The 22,192-nt window shown below is 39.5% G+C and overlaps 1 protein-coding gene across 2 annotated transcripts in view; it reads right to left on the bottom strand.

Moving 5' to 3' along the window:
• edem3 (ER degradation enhancer, mannosidase alpha-like 3) overlaps positions 1 to 22,192 on the bottom strand; it is a 71,775-nt gene that overhangs the window by 46,321 nt on the left and 3,262 nt on the right. For both annotated transcript variants that reach the window (XM_073063308.1, XM_073063309.1), the window contains exon 2: positions 11,465 to 11,510. In XM_073063308.1, the coding sequence (XP_072919409.1) occupies positions 11,465 to 11,510 (46 nt within the window). The remainder of the gene's footprint in view (positions 1 to 11,464; positions 11,511 to 22,192) is intronic.

Below are 22,192 nucleotides of genomic sequence, written 5' to 3'. Positions count from 1 at the left end.
TTTGATAAGCTAGGGGTTGAAGGATGCAACATGTTTTTGGCTCATCTGCAACAGTGGCCATAAATGGTTATTTTACAGATTGACAAGAATCTACGAGCGGTGTGGCGCAGGGTTTGTAACTGGAATCTCCACTATTCACATGAAAGAAAAGCAAAATTGCTACATGAGGGAAACATTGAAGCAGAACTGCAAGTGAGAACAAACTTCAAGAAAGTGGCTGAGAGTTTGCATGTGACAGCACATTGTTGAACACAGACCTCCTGATGCAGCAAGAGCACTGGGACAAGGAACAATAAATAACAGTGGGCAGATCAAATTCAGGAAAAGAGTGGCTTCATTTGGAATCCCTGCAGAGTCTATTAGAGCTGAACACAGCTGCTCCAGAAAAAAAATGCGGGGATAAAAAATAATCTTGGAGAAATACCTGACAAAAAGGATGAAAACAGTAATTGAGCTAACCAAGGGAAAACAGATGAACAAAAGTCCTGATGATTTTGCTCCATCATTTCATGGACCTTTAACAAGATGCTCTCAACACATTTCCCTTCCTATTCTCCATATACTCTACCAACGGAGTACTTTCTCCAACACCTGGTCCAAACGTCCTTCTCTTCTTTACCCTTCTGTGCATATAAAGGAGATGCAACACAAAATGGTCACCCAATCAATGTTCGGTCACCCCATTTACAAGCATTGAATGCCACTAAACATTGATCTGGTAACACGTTGAGACACATCCATTCATTACTCAAGGGTAGCAGCAAACTTCCAGTCATCTGAGCTTTTAAAATTCTAATTTCTACTCTCTCACTCCTCTTCGCCCTAAACTATTCCAATGGAGCTTAATGCGAGAGTGAAGAACAATGAGTCTAATTCTTGGAATTGAGCGTTCTGGACTGAAAATTGAGTTTAACAATTCCAAATTGCTGCAATTTGTCTTTATAAAATCTCCAGTTCCTCGGAAATGCTTCATCTCCTTTCTCAAAACTAAGTGCTACAACAGCTATTCACCAGTGTTCTATATATTTCTAACAACTCATTAAGTGTGTGTAATGTAATGAATTTATCTTGGCCCTATATTCTTTTCAGGCAGATACGGCTGCTCATCTAGAGGAAAGAAAACTTTAATCTCAAATCTTCGCTGCCTTGCAGCTATTCCCATTCATGGGGAAGGTTTTGGAAGTAAACCCAGAGGGAAAAATCCAGAGCTGGAGTCCCTGAGGCAGTCCGACATCGAGTTCAATGTTGACTGGCAACTCCTGCGACGCTGCTGGTACTAAACTGTATCAGTCTCTGCTGTTCCTTTGGGTTTATCAGATATGTGGAGTGGGGGAGTTTGCTACATGGGCATCAGCTTGCTCTCCATATCATTCTGCCCAGGCTTGTGTATCTAGACAGTTAGGATACAATATCCATGGTCAGCTCCGACTGACAGAAGCCTCAGACAGATTTTTTTTAATGTACAAGAAGGTAGTGGGATTTATAATGAATTTGATTGATTTTTGTGATATTTTTAAAATTCGTGACCTGATAGAGGACGACCACGGCGAATGGGTCTCTGGCACTGAGCATGGTTCCGTGGTGCAGAAGGGAGAGACAAAGATGAGGAATGTGGTAGGCATAGGGGATTCCACAGTGAGAAGAACAGAGAGGAGGTACTGTCAGCCTGAGAGAGATACCCACATGGTGTGTTGCCTCCCAAGGTGCCAGGGTATGGGATGTCTCGGATCGGGTGCAGAGAATTCTGAAGGGAGAGGGTGAACAGCCAGAAGTCTTGGTACATGTTGGTACCAATGACATAGGCAGAAAAAGGGAGGAAGTCCTGAAGAGAGAATTCAGAGAGTTGGGTAGGAAGCTGAAAAGCAGGACCTCTGGGGTAGTAATCTCAGGACTGCTGCATGTGCCACATGCTAACGAGTGCAGGAATAGCAAGATCGGGCATATTAATACGTGGCTGAGAGACTGGTGTAGGGGGCAGAGTGTCAGGTTCCTGGATCATCTTCTGGGGGAGGTGCGACCTGTACGAAAAGGACAGGTTACACCTGAACCCAAAGAGGTCCAATATCTTAGCAGGCAGGTTTAATAGAGCTGTTGGGGAGGGTTTAAAGTATTTTGGCAGGGGGAGAGAACCAAGTGATAGAACTGAGGAAAGGGACAACAGAAATACATCAATGATAGTGTGCAACAGAGATGATAGAAAGGACTGGCAGGAGATGAGGCATAATCACAGCCAGTGGGATGAGTGATAGGGCAATACAGGTGTGGGAATAATGCAGAAGGTGCAGGATCGGTTCATTCCAAAGAGGAAGAAAGATCCTAAGGGAAGTAAAGGGCGGCCGTGGCTGACGAGGGAAGTAAAGGGCAGTATAAAAATAAAAGAGAAGTATAACATAGCAAAGATGAGCAGGAAACCGGAGGACTGGGAAGCTTTTAAAGAGCAACAGAAGATAACAAAAAAGGCAATACGCCAAGAAAAAATGAGGTACGAAGGTAAACTAGCCAAGAATATAAAGGAGGATAGTAAAAGCTTCTTTAGGTATGTGAATAGCAAAAAAATAGTTAAGACCAAAATTGGGCCATTGAAGACAGAAACGGGTGAATTTATTATGGGGAACAAGGAAATGGCAGACGAGTTGAACAGGTACTTTGGATCTGTCTTTACTAGGGAAGACACAGATAATCTCCCAGATGTAATAGTGGCCAAAGGAACTAGGGTAAAGGATGAACTGAAGGAAATTTATATTAGGCAAGAAATGGTGTTGGATAGACTGTTGAGTCTGAAGGCTGATAAGTCCCCGGGACCTGATGGTCTGCATCCCAGGGTACTTAAAGAGGTGGCTCTAGAAATCGTGGACGCATTGGTAATCATTTTCCAATGTTCTATAGATTCAGGAACAGTTCCTGCTGATTGGAGGGTGGCTAATGTTGTCCCACTTTTCAAGAAAGGAGGGAGAGAGAAAACAGGAAATTATAGACCGGTTAGCCTGACGTCAGTGGTGGGAAAGATGCTGGAGTCAATTATAAAAGAGGAAATTACGACACATTTGGATAGCAGTAACAGGATCGGTCCGAGTCAGCATGGATTTATGAAGGGAAAATCATGCTTGACTAATCTTCTGGAGTTTTTTGAGGATATAACTATGAAAATGGACAAGGGAGAGCCAGTGGATGTAGTGTACCTGGACTTACAGAAAGCTTTTGATAAAGTCCCACATAGGAGATTAGTGGGCAAAATTAGGGCACATGGTATTGGGGGCAGAGTACTGACATAGATTGAAAATTGTCTGGCTGACAGGAAACAAAGAGTAGTGATTAACGGGTCCCTTTCGGAATGGCAGGCTGTGACCAGTGGGGTACCGCAAGGTTCGGTGCTGGGACCGCAGCTGTTTACAATATACATTAATGATTTAGATGAAGGGATTAAAAGTAATATTAGCAAATTTGCCAATGATACAAAGCTGGGTGGCAGTGTGAAATGTCAGGAGGAGGTTATGAGAATGCAGGGTGACTTGGACAGGTTGGGTGAGTGGGCAAATGTATGGCAGATTCAGTTTAACATGGATAAATGTGAGGTTATCCACTTTGGTGGCAAGAACAGGAAGGCAGATTACTATCTAAATGGAGTCAAGTTAGGAAAAGGGGAAGTACAACGAGATCTAGGTGTTCTTGTACATCAGTCAATGAAAGCAAGCACGCAGGAACAGCAGGCAGTGAAGAAAGCTAATGGCATGCTGGCCTTTATAACAAGAGGCATTGAGTATAGGAGTAAAGAGGTCCTTCTGCAGCTGTACAGGGCCCTGGTGAGACCCCACCTGGAGTATTGTGTGCAGTTTTGGTCTCCAAATTTGAGGAAGGGCATTCTTGCTATTGAGGGAGTGCAGCGTAGATTCACAAGGTTAATTCCCGGAATGGCGGGACTGTCATATGTTGAAAGATTGGAGCGACTGGGCTTGTATACACTGGAATTTAGAAGGATGAGAGGGGATCTGATTGAAACATATAAGATTATTAAGGGATTGGACACGCTAGAGGCAGGAAGCATGTTCCCGCTGATGGGTGAGTCTAGAACTAGAGGCCACAGTTTAAGAATAAGGGGTACACCATTTAGAACAGAGATGTGGAAAAACTTTTTCACCCAGAGAGTGGTGGATATGTGGAATGCTCTGCCCCAGAAGTGGAGGCCAAGTCTCTGGATTCATTCAAGAGAGAGTTAGATAGAGCTCTTATAGATAGCGGGGTCAAGGGATATGGGGAGAGGGCAGGAACAGGGTACTGATTGTGTATGATCAGCCATGATCATAGTGAATGGCGGTGCTGGCTAGAAGGGCTGAATGGCCTACTCCTGCACCTACTGTCTATTGTCTATTATGTGCTGCAGTTAAAACTGGAAGCAATAAATACTGGACTGAAAGGGTTGTATTTGAATGCACGCAGCATAAGAAATAAAATGGATGATCTTGAAATTCAGCTACAGACTGGCAAGTATGATGTTGTGGCCATCTCTGAAACTTGGCTAAAGGATGACTACCATTGGGAGTTGAATGTCCAAGGATATACGGTGTATCGGAAAGATCGGTTAGTAAGCAGAGGGGGTGGTTTGGCCCTGTGTAGAAGAAATAATATTAAATCATTAGAAAGGGGTGACATAGGATCGGAAGGTGCAGAGTCTCTATGGGTTGAGTTTAGAAATGGCAAGGGTAAAAGAACTCTAATGGCAGTTGTTTGCAGGTCTCCAAACAGCAGCTGGGATGTGGATTACAAATTCCAGCAGGAGGTAGAAAAGGCGTGTCAGAAAAGCAATGGCATGATAATCATTGGGGATTTTAACATGAAGGTGGATTGGGAAAACCAAGCCAGGACTGGACCTCAGGAGAGAGAATTTGTAGGATGTCTAAGGGATGGCTTTTTAGAACAGCCTGTCGTTGAGCCCACTAGGGGATCAGCTGTGCTAGATTGGGTGTTGTGCAATGATCCGGAAGTGATAAGAGAGCTTAAGGTTAAGGAACCCTTAGGGAACAGTGATCACAATATGATTGAATTCACTTTGAAATTTGAGGAGGAGAAACTAAAATCCAACGTCTTGGTACTTCAGTGCAACAAATTAAATTACAATGGCATGAGAGGGGAACTGGCCAAGGTTGACTGGAAAGGGACACGAGCAGGGAGGACAGTGCAGCAGCAAAATGAGGGAACTGCAAGACAGATATATTCCAAATAGGAAGAAATTTTCGAATGGAGGAAGGTCACTACCATGGCTGACAGGTGAAGTCAGAACCAAAGTAAAAACAAGAGGGGGCATACTAGGAAACCGAAGTTAGTGGGAAGATAGAGGATTGGGAAGCTTTTAAAAACTTGCAGAAGGAAACTAAGAAGGTCATTAGGAAGGAAAAGATAAATTATGAAAAGAAACTGGTGATTAATATCAAAGAAGATACTAAAAGCTTTTTTAAGTATATAAAGGGTAATAGAAAATTGAGGGTAGATATAGGACAAATAGAAAATTACACTGGAGATATTGTAACCAGAAATGCAGAGATGGCAGAGGAACTGAATGTGTATTTTACATCAGTCTTCACAGTGGAAGACATCTACAGTATACCGGACATTCAAGAGTGCCAGAGAAGTTAAGTATGTACAGTGAAAATTACGACTGAAAAGGTGCTCAGGAAGCTTAATGGTCTGAGGGTGGATAAATCTCCTGGACCTGATGGAATGCACTCTTGGGTTCAGAAGGAAGTAGCTCGAGAGATTGCTGAGCCATTAACAATGATCTTTCAAGAATCGATAGATTCTGGCATTGTACCGGATGACTGGAAAATTGCAAATGTTACTCTGCTATTTAAGAAGGGTGGGAGGCAGCAGAAAGAAAACGATAGACCTTTTACCCTAACATCAGTGGTTGAGAAACTGTTGGAATCAATTGTTAGGGATGAGATTACGGAATACCTGGAGGCACATGACAAGGTAGGCCAAAGCCAGCATGGTTCCCTGAAAGGAAAATCCTGCCTGACAAACCTACTCCAATTTTTTGAGGAAATTACAAGCAGGGTAGACAAAGGAGAAGCAGTAGATGTGGTGTACTTGGATTTTCAGAAGGACTTTGACAAGGTGCCACACATGAGACTGCTTAGCAAGATAAGAGCTCATGGAATTACAGGGAAGTTACTAGCATGGGTGGAGCATTGGCTGATCAGCAGAAAACAGAGAGTGGGAATAAAGGGATCCTATTCTGGCTGGCTGCTGGTTACCAGTGGAGTTCCACAGGGGTTGGTGTTGGGACCACTGCTTTTTACGATGTATGTCATTGATTTGGACTATGGGATTAATGGATTTGTGGCTAAATTTGCTGATGATACAAAGATAGGTGGAGGAGTGGGCAGTGTTGAGGAGACAGAGAGCCTGCAGAGAGACTTAGCTAGTTTAGGGAAATGGGAAAAGACATGGCAAATGAAATACAATGTTGGAAAGTGTATGGCCATGCACTTTAGTGGAAGAAATAAACGGGCAGACTATTATTTAGATGGAGAGAGAATTCAGAACACAGAGATGCAAAAGGACTTGGGAGTCCTTGTGCAGGATACTCTAAAGGTTAACCTCTAGGTTGAGTTGGTTGTGAAGGCAGCGAGTGCAATGTTGGCATTCATTTCCAGAGGTATAGAATATAAGAGCAGGGATGTGATGTTGAGGCTCTATAAGGCACTCATTGGAGTATTGTGTGTAGTTTTGGGCTCCTTATTTTAGAAGGGTTATACTGACTCGTCCACCTTTGGTCTCCACCTGGCGCTCAGCTCTCGCCTGTGGCTCCAAGTAGCTGTAACACACTCAGTGGCCACACCCCAGAAAAACATCTCGGCAGACGGGCCAAGCCAGGTGAGGGAAGCCGACGGGTCTTCGACCCTCGATGAGGAAGGGGATTTGCCTGCCCCAGCGTGTGATTTGGCCCTGGCAGATTGAGCAGAGGAGACCGATTAATGGTCCAACGGTCAAGAAGGCAGGCCAGCAGGTGTTGGTGGAGTGCTATGAGCACGACAAGGCACTTAGACATCCTGGTCACCTGCTGCAAGAGGTGGTGATCTCTTTAAACTCACCGAGCAGAAGGCAAAGGCAAACTACTGCTGTAACCTGCCGAGTACACGATATCCCAATATGTCAGAGCGGCGTGGAAGGAAATCATCCGCCACATGGAAATTCCAGGTGCGACCTAATGACGATGACAACACTGACATTGGAGCAGGTTCAGAGAAGATTCATGAGAATGATTCCAAGAATGAAAGGGTTACCATATGAGGAATGTCTAGCTCTTGGGCTGTATTCCCTGGAGTTCAGGAGAATGAGGGGGGGATCTCATAGAAACATTCTGAATGTTAAAAGGCCTGAATAGATTAGATATGGTGAAGTTATTTCCCATGGTAGGGGAGTCTAGGACAAGAGGGCATGACTTCAAGATTGAAGGAGATCCATTCAGAACAGAGATGCAGAGAAATTGCTTTAGTCAGAGGGTGGAATTTGTTGTCACAAGCAGCTATGGAGGCCAAGTCATTGGGTACATTTAAAGCAGAGATAGATAGGTTCTTAATTAGCCATGGCATCAAAGGGTATGGGGAGAAGGCAGGGGTGTGGGGATGACTGGAAGAATTGGATCAGCCCATGATTGAATGGCGGAGCAGACTTGATGGGCTGAATGGCCTGCTTCTGCTCCTATATTTTATGGTCTTAAGGAGACATCATTTGCTTCCACTTCTGCATGAAGGACCCTCTAATTCTGCCCTCATTTAGCAAGACAACTTTTAACAACTTCCTTGCATTTAGAAGTTCTTATATTTTTGTGTAATATGCAATCTATTTCACTCGTTTTGTACCAAATTAATATGCCTCAGTGTTCCTGCTTTTATTATTCTCACTAACTGAAATCCTGTTTTGCACTTCTACTCCTTTTAATTACTTATTTACAAGAAGATAAACTTTGTAGCCTTCTCAACTAGTATTATGCATGAAAGCTGATACCAGAACAATTACTTGTTCTGGGTCAAGGGTAAAATCCTTTGGATTAATGCAATATTTACCCATCTAGGTGCAATAATGCACACCAGTAAAATAAACATGACCCCCATCCCACCCCACACCCTGTGGAGTTTTCAGATTGTTCTACAGAGCAAACACATGCTGCATGATGTTTTTCCAGCAAAGAGAGCTAATAGAAAGCCTCATGCTGAATATCAAACATCTATTATTCTAACAGACAACCATTTACATAAAATATTTTGCTATTTATGAAGCTGTCAAGCCTTTGACAGGAAATACTGAAAGGAATTGCATTTTTAAATTTGTTTCAACTTATGCATAAAATAAAAAATACATGATTGATTAAGGTTTAAATTGTTCTGATACGAGAATTAATATTAATAACATGAACATTAACCAAGCATTCAAGTGAAAGGCTCACAGAAGTTTGTGTTTATTTACTCATTAAATAAAATAGATTCGCAAATTAAATACGGAACATTTATATTTACCCATCATAAAATTATGACTAATATATTATGCAACAATGAGGTGTATACAGAATGTACAACAAAATTGAAATAATAATCTTGCACTTTAGATAAGACAAAAAGGCAAAACTATTAAAGCCAATTAGTATTTCAAACAAAATAATGATTTTTGTTTAAATGATGTCCTTCAATCAAGAAATGTAATGTATTTTCAGAGTGGTCTTACATTCTAAAACAGAACTCAGAACTCTGGTTGTTCATATCCTGCTTTTCCAGGAACAGGAAATGATCATTAAAAAAAACCATGGATGTTGGAGATCAGAAGCTCACCATAGAAGCAGAATTAATGAGGGTGGTTCCAGTTTCTGTTATCCAGGCAAATATCTCTCTACACTACTCATGAAAAATGATCATCCCGGAAACACATAAAAATTACTCATCTGAGAATCGGAGGAGCAACAAAGTAGGAATGCTGATGAGACAATCAGCCCTGGAATACTCTTACCACCTTCAACAAGCAAGAAAATGAACCCTGTGGTAGAACTTCAAGACTCACTCCCACCTAAGCTTGAGACCTTTGGTTTCTGTTCCTCATCTCTTCTTCACACCCATCGACTCTGGTTGAAAGATACCCTACAGTAGTTCATCCTGTTGTTCAGGTGCTGTCTCATTGACATAACTATCCAATACTTTCCAATTCCTTCCTCTTTCCCATGCAAACCCTCATACAGTATTTTCCTCTTCAAGCACTTATCTAATTCCCATCTGAAGTCAGCTTCAGTAAGATTTCACCACCAGATGCATCTCCCTTCCAGCATTTCAGAGGGCCCTTTCTCTTCAGCCTCCTGCTCCACTCCTGTCTCTCAAGTGCCACACCCTTCCCACAGCATGCTCCCACCTAACCCCAAGAAATGCAACTTCTATCCTTTTACTTCCCAATATTCAGAAATCAAAGAATTCTTCCAAGTGAAGCAATCAGGTGTACCACCTTTGGTGAGCACAATGTAGTTTCCTTTGTATTGAATAAACCAAATACAGATTGGATGATTGCTATGCAGAGGTGACTGCAAGCTCCCATTACTCACCACTTGAATTATTTTCTTCTCCCATTCTAATCATATGTCTGTGGGCATTCTGCACTGTTATAATGATGCTTTACACTTCATCTTCTTAGAGGGCACATTTTAGCCTTCCTGTCTCAATACTGAATTCTGCAATGTTAGATAACTTGCTTTATCTGTATCTGAAAATGCCATTTCTCTAAACCATCCGTTATTTTATTTAGAGATACAGCACAGAACAGGCCTTTCCACGCCACCCAGTCTAATCACAGAACAATTTACAAGCATCAATTAACCCACTAACCTGTACACCTGTGGACTGTGGGAGAAAAGCAGAGCACCCAGAGGAAACCCACACACAGATGGGAAGGAAGTACATACCTCCTTCAGAGGACGCCGGAATTGAACTCCAGATTCCAACGTCCCAAGCTGTAATGGTGTTGCTCTGTTAGCAGTGCCTAACAAGCTGGGTTATAGCATGCATTTCACGCCTTTTCACATTCCTATTGTCTGGAATATACAGTTCGGTCTTGCCTTTGTATCTAAGCCAACAGTATACTGTCTACTTTCTTAGAATGTCAGTGTATAATTAAGTAACATTCTCACAAAAATATGTTCCAGGTTTGAACTTTTCTGTTTTAAAAACATACTATCACCCCTGAAGCAAGAGATAACTCTGTAGAATATACATTCTGCATTCAGCTGAACACATTTTATTTTCAAAGCACACATAGAAACCTACAAAAATTTAACAGGAATAGACAAACTAAGTACAGGAAGGATGTAAAGTCCAGAAACAGAGTAGAGTTTAAAAATGCAGTAGCATGCCATTTAGAACTGAGATTAATAGAAATTTATTCACTTAAAATATAGTGAACAGCTCTACCACAGAAGATAAAAAAGGCAAGGTCATCAAAAATACTTAAGTTGATAAGATTTTTTTTTCTTAATACCAAAGTGATGAGAGTATTGCGGAGTAAAGGAGTAACAGGATATTGAAATGAATCAGCCATGATCATTTTACAAACTGGAGCAGTCCTTACATAAGTGTCAGAGAGCCAAATCTGCTCCTTTTCTGTCTCCATGACCGCACCACTCTCAGTCATTTGCAGGGAAGTTGTACATCATTGCTTTTTTTCGATGTATACATAAAATAGCTTTACTATCTCTGTAACCAAATAAACTTTGGAATAAGCTATACAGCTCTGTGCTGCACGTGACACCTTTATATTCATACAGCACTATCTGCCCTAATAAAATTACATACTGGCATGGCAAATTTGAAAAAACTGGCAACCTTCAAACAGTCTATAGAATTAGAAATCCATTAATTTGTTGGATTTTGGATCTGCTTCCAATTTTATAACCACATCCTTTAATGCTCTAAAGTTGACAAACTAGTTCCATGCTGAGCTGACTCCGATTCCTTTGCGCTGCAGCTGCACGAGATAAAAATAGTTGCTATTCCATCATAAAACAACTGCATCATTATTCAAGGTTCCATTTAATTTAGGCATAAGAGCAATCCACACCCATTAAATTATCAAACTGTTTCTAAAACAAATGAAAAGTTTTGGATTCCAAATCACATTCTACTGCAGTCATGGCGATAAGACTGCAATGACAATTCTGAACTGGTACCTGCAGAATATGTGCGTGCTCTATGTTGTAAATGTGCAGGTGGGAGGATCTATGCTCTCAAAATAGCCAACTCTCAGTTTAATTTTAAAAAGTACAACAGGCTCTCCAGCTGTAGTACTTTGCAACATGGCTTGATGTTATACTCTGCATTTCTATCAGCCTGACAATCCAACTACATTCTTAAATACAGCACTTTCATGTGCCACATAAACGAAATTATATATAATCAAAAATAAAAGAATTTCAATAAATAATGACTGGTGGACTTACCATGTAATTTTGATATGCATGATCAAACATCTCCAATACTTGATCCCTGTAAGTGGAAAAAATGCATCAAATTCATGCATATCCAGAAGAGCAGTAAAATTATATCCTCCTGGGTCTACAACAGCATTGCAACATGCCATGTCAATTTTTTATTACAAAAGTTCTTAAATTAAACCAATAATCAATACTTTCCTTCAGACAAATGCAACCATTTGTCCTTGTACCAGTGGTGTTACAATTGGTGGTCATGGAAGTAAATGGCAAATCTCTCTAATGTGTCTGGTGAAATGTTACAGATGTCACAAATAGTAAAGAATTTTCAAAAATCAATGCAATCCACACATTTATTTATTTATTTTACAAACAGTAAAATCTACAAGCAACTAATGGAAAGTTGTTACCATTTCAGAACTAATCATCTCTTACAGGGAAAGAAATTGAAATTCACATTTGTCATCAATTTGGTCACCACAAAATTTTGAACATATAGAACAGTTCAGGAATAGGTCCATCAGCCCACAATGTCTGTGCCATCCATGATGCTAATTTAAACACATTTGCCTAAAAATGGCCTATATGGCTATAATCATATGTCTGCCTCAGTTCCCCTTAAATGATTTGATTAAAACAATTGCTGCTTATCTTAATTCTTACCGGCTTCAGTTACTTTTCACAATGTATACATGCTGAACACCTTTCTGCAAACATCAGAAATCTCTTATTGCTCACAGGAAATGCAATTTATAACTAATGCAAAATGTGCCTTGCAATCCACTATATATTTTTTTGAGGATGTGACTAAACATATTGATGAAAGTAGAGCCGTAGATGTAGTGTATATGGTCTTTAGCAAGGTATTTAATAAGATACCCCATGCAAGGCTTATTGAGAAAGAAAGGAGGCATGGGATCCAAGGGGGCATTGCTTTGTGGATCCAGAACTGGCTTGCCCACAGAAGGCAAAGAGAGGTTGTAGACGGGTCATATTCTGCATGGAGGTCGGTGACCAGTGGTGTGCCTCAGGAATCTGTTCTGGGACCCCTACTCTTCGTGATTTTTATAAATGACCTGGATGAGGAAGTGGAGGGATGGGTTAGTAAACTTGCTGATGACACAAAGGTTGGGGTGTTGTGGATAGTGTGGAGGGCTGTCAGAGGTTACAGCGGGACATTGATAGGATGCAAAACTAGGCTGAGAAGTAGCAGATGGAGTTCAACCCAGATAAGTGTGAGGTGGTTCATTTTGGTAGGTCAATATGATGGCACAATATAGTATTAATGGTAAGACTCTTGGCAGTGTGGAGGATCTGAGGGATCTTGGGGTCAGAATCCATAGGACACTCAAAGCTGCTACGCAGGTTGACTCTGTGGTTAAGAAGGCATACAATGCATTGGTCTTCATCAATCGTGGGATTGAGTTTAACAGCCGAGAGGTAATGTTGCAGCTATATAGGACTCTGGTCAGACCCTACAAGGAGTACTGTGCTCAATTCTGGTTGCCTCACTACAGGAAGGATATGGAAACCATAGAAAGGGTGCAGAGGAGATTTACAAGGATGTTGCCTGGATTGGGGAGCATGCCTTATGAGAATAGGTTGAGTGAACTTGGCATTTTGTCCTTGGAGCGATGGAGGATGAGAGGTAACCTGATAGAGGTGTACAAGATGATGAGACATTGCGTGGATAGTCAGAGGCTTTTCCCCAGGGCTGAAATAGCTAGCACGAGAAGGCGTAGTTTTAAGATGCTTGGTACAGAGGAGATGTCAAGGGTAAGTTTTTTTTTACATAGAGAGTGGTGAGTGCGTGGAATGGACTGCCGGCAGCGGTAGTGGAGGCGGAAATGATAGGTTCTTTTAAGAGACTCCTGGATGGCTACATGGAGTTTAGAAAAATAGAGGGCTATGGGTAAAGCCTAGGTAGTTCTAAGTAGGGACACGGTCAGCACAGCTCCGTGGGCCATAGGGCCTGTATTGTGCTGTAGGTTTTCTATGTTTCTAAATATATTACTAGCACGAGTTTAACTTTACTTTCCAGAAAAATATTTTATTTGATCGATGGAAATGTGATCAATTTTTAGCATTATGAAGAACAGAATGATCACAGAAAAGTGTTCATCTCCAATGTCAGAAAAAATATATCTTTGTTCAATGGACATTTAGAAATAACCATTTATTACCTTTGTATAAATTTTAAATAGATTGAACTGCATTCACAAAATATATCTGGTACACTATCTGCTCACAGAAATCTAAATTTATCTAACTTGCATTAGTCCTGTTCTCCATCAGTCCATGCTCTCTCCCTTACAACTGTTCCAATATACTCTTGGATTTTAAAGTTTCTTCTTCACTTCCAAATCTCCCTGCAGCTTCCTGTCCATGTTTATTCCACTTGCTCTGCATCCTTCCAAAATACTACTCCAATTATGACATCTTGAAAATCTTATTTTAATCACTTCAGTACTGGCAGCCATGTACACAACAACTGAGCTCCAATCTCTGGATTCTCTCCCTAGGCATTTTCCCTTTTCACAAGTGCCCCTTAAAGTTGTCTTTTTTGGTCATCTTCCCTAGTTTCATGTGTTGGTTTGGTATCAAGTATTAGAACACAGAACAGCACAGAAACAGGCCATTTTGGCCCATATGTTGTGCTGAACCAGCTAAAAAAAAATCAAAAACACCCACTATTATTTGCATGGTAAAACTTTTCACTGAATTAGGCGAATAACAACTTCCAAGATATTTTCCATGAGCTAATTATCAAAAGAGATGCCATGTGGGAAAAACATATACTTAATATTCACAAAGTAGAAGATCCATTCTCTTGTAGCCTTCAGTGAACAAACGGACAATATATTTGAGCCCAGTCTCCAAACATAACCATATTCAAGCTTTGTCTAGGTACTACAGAACAAAGACTGAATTTGGGGTGCTCCTGGTTCTGGATCAGAGGCAACGTGGATTGCACAGCTTCTCACTCATGTGAAGTAGCTTTGCAAACAAGCTACTCTCCAGCAAGACACTTCTTGGAGCTGAAGCACAGCACAGCAGTGAGGAAGATTGAGAAAACCTGGCGCAATCACACAACCTTGCTTGACTCCAACAACCTTTCAGAAAGGTAGGCATCAAAGAGGTAAATCATCATCACCTTCAATGCACCAGTAAAGTCTTCAGTATCCTGAAGAAATGATTGTAAGATCAAGACTCATCCCTTCTTTCTCGTGTGCCTGAGATGTAAACTACCAACAATAGACAATTCAAAATACTGGATAGATATGACTCACACCAAATCTGCAAAATCCTCCAAATCTACAGCCAAAACATGAAAAGCAAGTCAGTAACCTTCCAAAACCAACATTTCCAGCATCGAGACCCTTATTACATTGAGACAACTGCAAAAGGCAGGTCACATTGTTCTTGTGCCTAATGACAGATTCCTAAATCAATGGTAATTGAGAAACAAACTAGCAAAGAAAAATAGCAAGGAAAAAAACCAGATTGACAATGCAGGTTGGCCAGCATTCCATCTCAGTGCATTGCAGTAAGTCTCCAGGATGTTAAATAGAATAAATATGTAAGAGCTAGAAAGAAGGAGAAAAGTGAACCAGCTTTGATGCTAATGCTCTAGCTGTTGGCTATGTCATTGGATACCACACACTTCAAGATATTCACTAATGCTAGGCATTCGTGCAAATCCGGAACAAACATTGCACCCTCTTTATTAAACATTCCCCCAATGGCAATGACATTATGCCTATGATTCATTACTTTAATAGAAGACATAAATGTACACTGATTATGCCCCCCACAAACAGTTTTAGACTGGATATTTTATGTAAATATAATCAGCATGATTTAGGGAGTATCATATTTGAGTCTATTCATGTCATATATGGGGAGGTTATATAAAGTATGTTTCTAGAAGCTTCTCCTGGTACTGCATTATTTGAATAAGTGTTTTCTCGTTGGATGACTTTTATCTACAAAGTTCAATGGAATTTTCCTTATAGGGATAAAAATAGCTGACAGCAAGGCAGTACCATCTTAGCATCTTATTTCTCTTGTCCCTCTTTGCTTAGCAAACATCTATCACCGTCAGTTTCAATTTCCTCTTGTTCTATCAATGCTTAATAAAACTATCACAAACCATCAAGTTTTGTGCCTCTTTCTTGACTACTGAAAGAACCTTGGGTTGAAACGTCAGAATCCAATAAATGTGACATTTAATTTAGTCAATAGGCAGGTACGGCGAATTTACATTTGAAGTAATTTGTAAAATATGCAACCATCCCTGAAATAGACACGTCAGCAATCATTTAATATCAGTTTGAAAATAGATATGATCTGAAATCTGGTGAGAAACCACCAGTATTTCATTGGTAATTACATGCTGAAACAAGAGAACCAGTCACTTATCTTCAATGATTTGTACTTTCCTGAAGAACTAATTTTAAAAAATATTTCTTGAACAATTCATAAAAGAACATTTTTTTTTAAAAGTTGTGCTACAGTTCTACATGGATGTTTAAAAATTAAGGATTATGTTTGCTGAATAAATGTAACCCCTCAATTACTGATGGTATTTTCTTCCCTCACCACTTTCACATCTTTCTGAACTACATATTATACTCAAAGTCTCAGCTCAAAATTCGTCCCCAAGCTACTCTTCAAATTCAGAAAAGTCAATGTTAGAGAAATGGTGCCAATAATATTCATGTGTTCTCCTTTCAAATACTGTAAAAATCTATTACATAACAGTGTCTAGAAATGTTCAATGGCAGCAGCCCTTCAATTCTTCTCCTTCTCCACTCAATTCATCTCTTTGATATTCCTCGCCCATGAAGGTTTCAACTCCACCACAGGTACAAAGGCTCTAGACAGCTCCTTCACACATATCCCAAAAATAGCAAATCAAGTTAAATACTAGAATATTAACATTTTCACCTTTTAAAGCACAGATCCACAGAAATCTGTCTGCCTGGCTATGTACTACAAATAACTACCGGTACTTGTTTCATCTAACTTTTGATCATCTCTGAACTGGGTTTGCCCAAAGTTCCTCTCTGAGTCAGTGATAACCAGACACAAGGAAGAGAAGCAATCTGAAAACCGAGCACCTGAGGAACATGGAACACAGAGGTAGGTGCAGTAGATTCGTGTATTCTCTCAAATCTAACCCGACATGAAGATAGCACACTGAGAAACAAGCTATTTCCAAGTAATTCATTTTCCAAGGTTTCTAATATTTCCCCAAAGAATCAAGATCCATTCAGTTTAAAGGAAAGCAGTGATGAAAATAGAATCGCTGCCTCAGAGTTGCAGCACCTGGGTGCGATCCTAACCTCTGCAAACTCCACACAGCCTCCCTGAGGCTGCTTCGGTATCCCGTTTCTTCCATAAGAAAAATGTACCAGTTGGTAGATTAATTGTCCCTAGTTGGGAGAAAAAAACTGGCCTGGAATTGATAGGAACATTAAAAGTATAAAATGGAATTAATCTGCAATTCACCTAAGGGTTGTATTCAGATCCAGTCAGTGATGAGGACATCTAACAGAATGTCATCATTTATTGCAAGGGGAATTGAATATTTAAGTAGGGGAATTGAATATTTAAGTAGGGAAATTACACTTCAGCTTTACATGTCACTGGTGAGATCACATCTTATTTAAGGAAGAATGCTCACGTGTTGGAAGCAGCTTAGACAATGTTTACTAAACTGATTTCAGGAATAAGCAGGAAAGTTTAGACAAGATAGGCCTGAGGTTGCTGAAAGAGTTAAGAGTAATCTGATTAAAACATAAAACATGTAAAAGGGGCTCTGACATGGTTGATATGTAAAAGTTTTGAAAAGAAGAATCTAGAATGTACTATTTGAAAATAAGTGCTCATCCAGTTGTGAAAAAGATGAATCTTCTTATTCTTCGCAGAGGGTTTGATTTTTGCAACATTTCTTCAAAGGTGGAGGACATAGTCTTCAAACAATTTTTAAGACAACCTAGACAGAATCTTGATAAGCAAGAAGTGAAAAGGAATTTAGCTGATCTGATTAATAAGATTATCACTGATCTGACTGTACTGTGGAGCTAGCTCAGGCAATTGCTTGGCCTGCTCTTGTTCCTAATTTATATGCTAGTTCATACAATATGTATTATGAATGAGGCTAGGCAGCAGATCCCACCACCCAGGACATGCACTCTTCTCGTTACTGCCATCAGGAAGAAGGTACAGGAGCCTCAGGACTCACACCACCAGGTTCTGGAACAGTTACTACCCCTCAACCATCAGGCTCTTGAACCAAAGGGGATAACTTCAGTCAACTTTACTTGCCATTATCGAGATCTTCCCTCAACCTATGGACGCACTTTCAGGGACTCTTCATCTCTTGCTCTTGATATTTATTGCTTGTTTGTTTATTTATTAAATATTATGTCTTTCTTTTTATTATTTACTGTTTGTTATCTTTTGCACACTGGTTGAGCACCCAAGTTGGTGCAGTCTTTCTTGAATTTATTATGGTTAATATTCTATTCTGGATTTATTATGCAAACAAGAAAATGAATTTCAGGCTGGTCGATGGTGACATAAATGTACTTTGACTGTAAATTTACTTTGTTCTTTAAATTACGACTCTTTGATTACGTAACAAATGCCAAAGGTGGTAACATGAAAATCTTTAAATATCTTTGTTTCCTTTGTAATTAAAGCAAAATATATTTTTGAACAAAAGGGTCAATCTGAAGTATGGAGTGAGGCAACTTTGAAATTTTGTCAATTCACTGATTTATAAAGAACAGCTTTATACTTCTATTCTGATTCTTCACACACTTCTGTAAAGACAGCTGTCTATGTCTTGTAAATAGCCACGTAATTCAAACCGAAACAGATTTAATTTACATATTATTTGTACAAGCTGCAGGTGAGCCAACATTAGGAAACATTCACAGCAAGAGCACATCAGTTTCTAGGTTCCCAGCGCTCATTTAATACCGTAGATTATTCTACTTTTCGGGGTTGTTTTTCCATTCATAATATAACTACATGCACCAGTTCTAAATTTGACCAAAACTAAACAAACAAAAAGTTTAACAAATAATGGTTGTTGCATCCAGAACTAAATGTTTACAACTACTGAAATTAATATGATTGCCAATTCCTTTCTATTTTGTGGTTTAAAGTTTGGCAAATAAGCCTCTCTTGGAGCCAACTATAATGACTGTTGGCTCTGACAAAACCAAAAAAGACAACTATCTGTTCAATACTGTTAAAATATTGCTCAGCAATTAAGCCTCAGAATAATTTGCACAATTAAGCACACAGTAAAACAAAAGACCAGAGAAGTGTTTTGAGAAGGCCTCTCTTTCTCCATGAATAAGCCTTTTCCTGGAATATTAGGCCACTCAGGATGGGATACACTCTTACCATCAGGAAGGAAAAATACCATTCATAAGTTTGGGCTGTATAAGTTTGAGACTAAATACTCAGGTCATGTGTAGTGGGAACTAATTTTATGCAAAATGAATGTTTTTCCCATTTAAAAACAGCCAAAACAGGTTAATGCAAAACTGTATGGTACTTCTAACAGATTACAGAGGGTCTTGTTTTGAGCATGTTTATGGAGGTTCCCAGGTTATGAGTGCCCTGATTAATGGAAATCTGACTTTACATAAATTCTCTCATACATTTTTAAAGCATTTTTCCATCCATAATACGTTTCATTGTGTTCATTAATGACTAGCAGCAGTATGTGCTCCATTAGGTCAGGGTAATTCAGAAGTAAATACAAGCAGGCTTTTTCCAACGAGATTGGTAAGAGTAGAACTAGACATCATGGGTTAAGAGCGAAAGATGAAATATTTAAAGAGAACGTGAGAGGGAACCTCTTCACTCAGAGGATGATGAGAGTGTGGAACGAGCTGCCAGTGGAAGTGGTGGATGTGGGTTCTATTTCAACATTTAAGAGAAGTTTGGATGGATACATGGATGGGAGGTGCAGGTTGATGGGACTAGAGAGATTAATAGTTTGGCATGGACCAGATAAACAGAAGGGCCTGTTTCTATGATTCTAGTTTAATTATGGCCAACATTATAGTGATTATTCAATGAAATGAAAGAATGATAGCAGATATGTAGAGCAAAGCAATACAGGATGCTATAGAAATCAGTCTTTTCTGACTTAATGGTGAAATCAGCTTTTAAACAGTTCTCAGGAACCCAACCTGTACTGTGGTTCTTACTTCAATCATGGTGAGCATTTCACAGGTCTGTGTTTGGAGTCTACGATAGATGGACTAACCTTCTACACCCCACCCTGCACTGCTCACAATGCAATAAACTGCCAACAACAAGCTGGATCATCATCTACACCAAATAGTTCTGTATGCAAATGCTTAGTACAAATTGCCCATACCATTTTTCCAAAACTTTGTTAATTCTTCTTTTGAAATACAATATGTTGTGAAGGCATTTTACACTTGCAGCCTAGCTTTAATCAGTTTTTATATTCAGTGTTGCTAGTATTATAGTTTTCTGCCCTGGTTCCTTTCAATTACCAATTCATAAAGAAAGTCCAAGGAACAGGAACTTGGGACATTTCAGTACACAGCAATTAACAATAATGACAAATTTTAAATAGCTCATTACTTTTTTTAAACAAATAAATTTGTTTCATTGAAAAGCATTGGACACCAAAATGAAGTTAAACTTTCAAATCCTGTACTTACGAGAATATGGACCAGGCACTTCACTGGGTATGCAGCTATTTTAAGATTAACTTATATTTAGTTAGCCCCTTTAAATAAGCATCACTGGAATTCAATTAATAAAGCCACTAAGTCTAGCATCACATGAAAAGCCCCACAGCAACATATCAAACTTTGATTGAATTCAAGCTATAATTCAAAACCTGGACAATTAAGGGGGTCAGACTCTAAATAAGAAAGTTCTAAAAAAAAGCTATGGGTTCCAACATGAGGAAAATGTTTAATGAATTCTCAGATAAGATTCCATGTAGCATTCGGAATCTGTGCAATTATGATTTGATTAGAGTATCTGAACAGCAAATGTCAAATGTAACAGCCAGTGACATTCCTTTTAAAAATTATTAATAACCATCTTTATTAATGACGTGGACGTGCATGTTATCAGAATGATATGCACTCCACCTGCAGAGAATTCTCAGCTGTGGCAAGCACACCTCAATATCTTGGAAAAACAAACCAATGTTTGACAAATCATTCTTAATCTGAACAATTCGGTTAGAGTATAAATATCCCCATTAAATATGAAATAAAAAATGAATGGCATGTAAATTTAGTTAAGCAGGTGGACAGTGAGAAAGATTTAAGTGTTGGAATGAATCAATCATAAAAGGTTTACAATTTCTCCCACTTTGCCACAGCTAAAATGAGCAGTTTGATAGTCAATCTAAGGGACAATTCACAATCAAGTAAAGCATATTATTCTGTTCCTTATGACCTTCAATCTCAGCTTGAATACAGAGTTTAGTTTCCATCTCCTCACAGTAGTGAATTTAGCAGCTTCTGAGAGTATGGCATTGGAGGCCATTATTGATTCCTCTTTTTAAATTTTGATAAACTCGGTTGGTTGAAAGAACTGGATCTTTTGAGAAAGAGAACTGAATGTGACAAAGGGCAATAATATAATGAACTAATTGGGCCTGTTGTCAAAGAAGACTGATTATCCATGCCTGGAAATTAGTTGAGGCCAAGCAATACTGGATGCTGTTTTTTTTTGCCAGAGAACGGCAGAGCAATGGAATAGATTTGACAAATTGCGCATGAAAATGTTCACTGTATTCTCTCGAGAGAGAAGTGAACCTATTTCCAGCTAGTACAAAAAAAGCATAGGATGCTTAGAAATAAATAATTGTTAAAAAAAAAGGGATCAGTTGCTTGACTCCAGTAGTAGTTTTGATTGCCTACAGTGGTAAAGGAGTAAGATCCAGATTGTGTCCTCAAATATCCTCGTTTTTGAGGTAGATTTCATCTTTTCCATCAGATTACATGGTCAAGACATCACAACGATACAGGAGTTGTTGAATGAGCTACTTGATCTTTAACTGCTTAATAAATAATTAAAATCTGTAGCATTCAACCAACTCAAACAGTGAACAAATGTTAAGTTAAATCCACGAACATGGGGACAAAAATCCATGTTTTCATATGGATCCATATGAAAAATCATATTTTCAACAAAAATATCTTGACCGTGGAGGCCAAGTAATTAAACTAATTTAAAGTATTTAAAGCAGAAACTTATAGGTACTTGATTAGTGGGGGCATCAAAGGTTCTAGGGAGAAGGTAGGAGAATGGGGGAGGCAAGAGAATGGGATTGAAAGGGAAATTCTGTCTATTTAGTTAGCGATACAGAGCAGAATAGGCCTTTCTGGCCCTTCCAACTGCACCATCCAGCAACCCTGATTTAAACCTAGCTTAATCATGGGATAACTTACAATGATCAATTAACCAACCCATTATGTCTTTGGACCATTGGAAAGAACAGCAAGATCCTGTGGAAAAACACACACATTCCATGGAAAGGACATACAGATAAGTCTTACAGGGGACACCTGGATTGAACTCTGAATTCTGATGCCTCGAGCTGTAATAACATCATGCTAACCACTATGCCATCGTGGTGCCCCATGATCAAATGGCAAAGCAGTTCCAAGTGGGCTGAATGACATAATTCTAGTCTTATGTCTTATGGTT

Source organism: Hemitrygon akajei, chromosome 12 (assembly GCF_048418815.1).
Source record: "Hemitrygon akajei chromosome 12, sHemAka1.3, whole genome shotgun sequence".
Taxonomy (NCBI): Eukaryota; Metazoa; Chordata; class Chondrichthyes; order Myliobatiformes; family Dasyatidae; genus Hemitrygon; species Hemitrygon akajei.
Note: the sequence above shows the minus strand (reverse complement) of the source record. Positions and strands in the feature narration are given on the sequence as shown.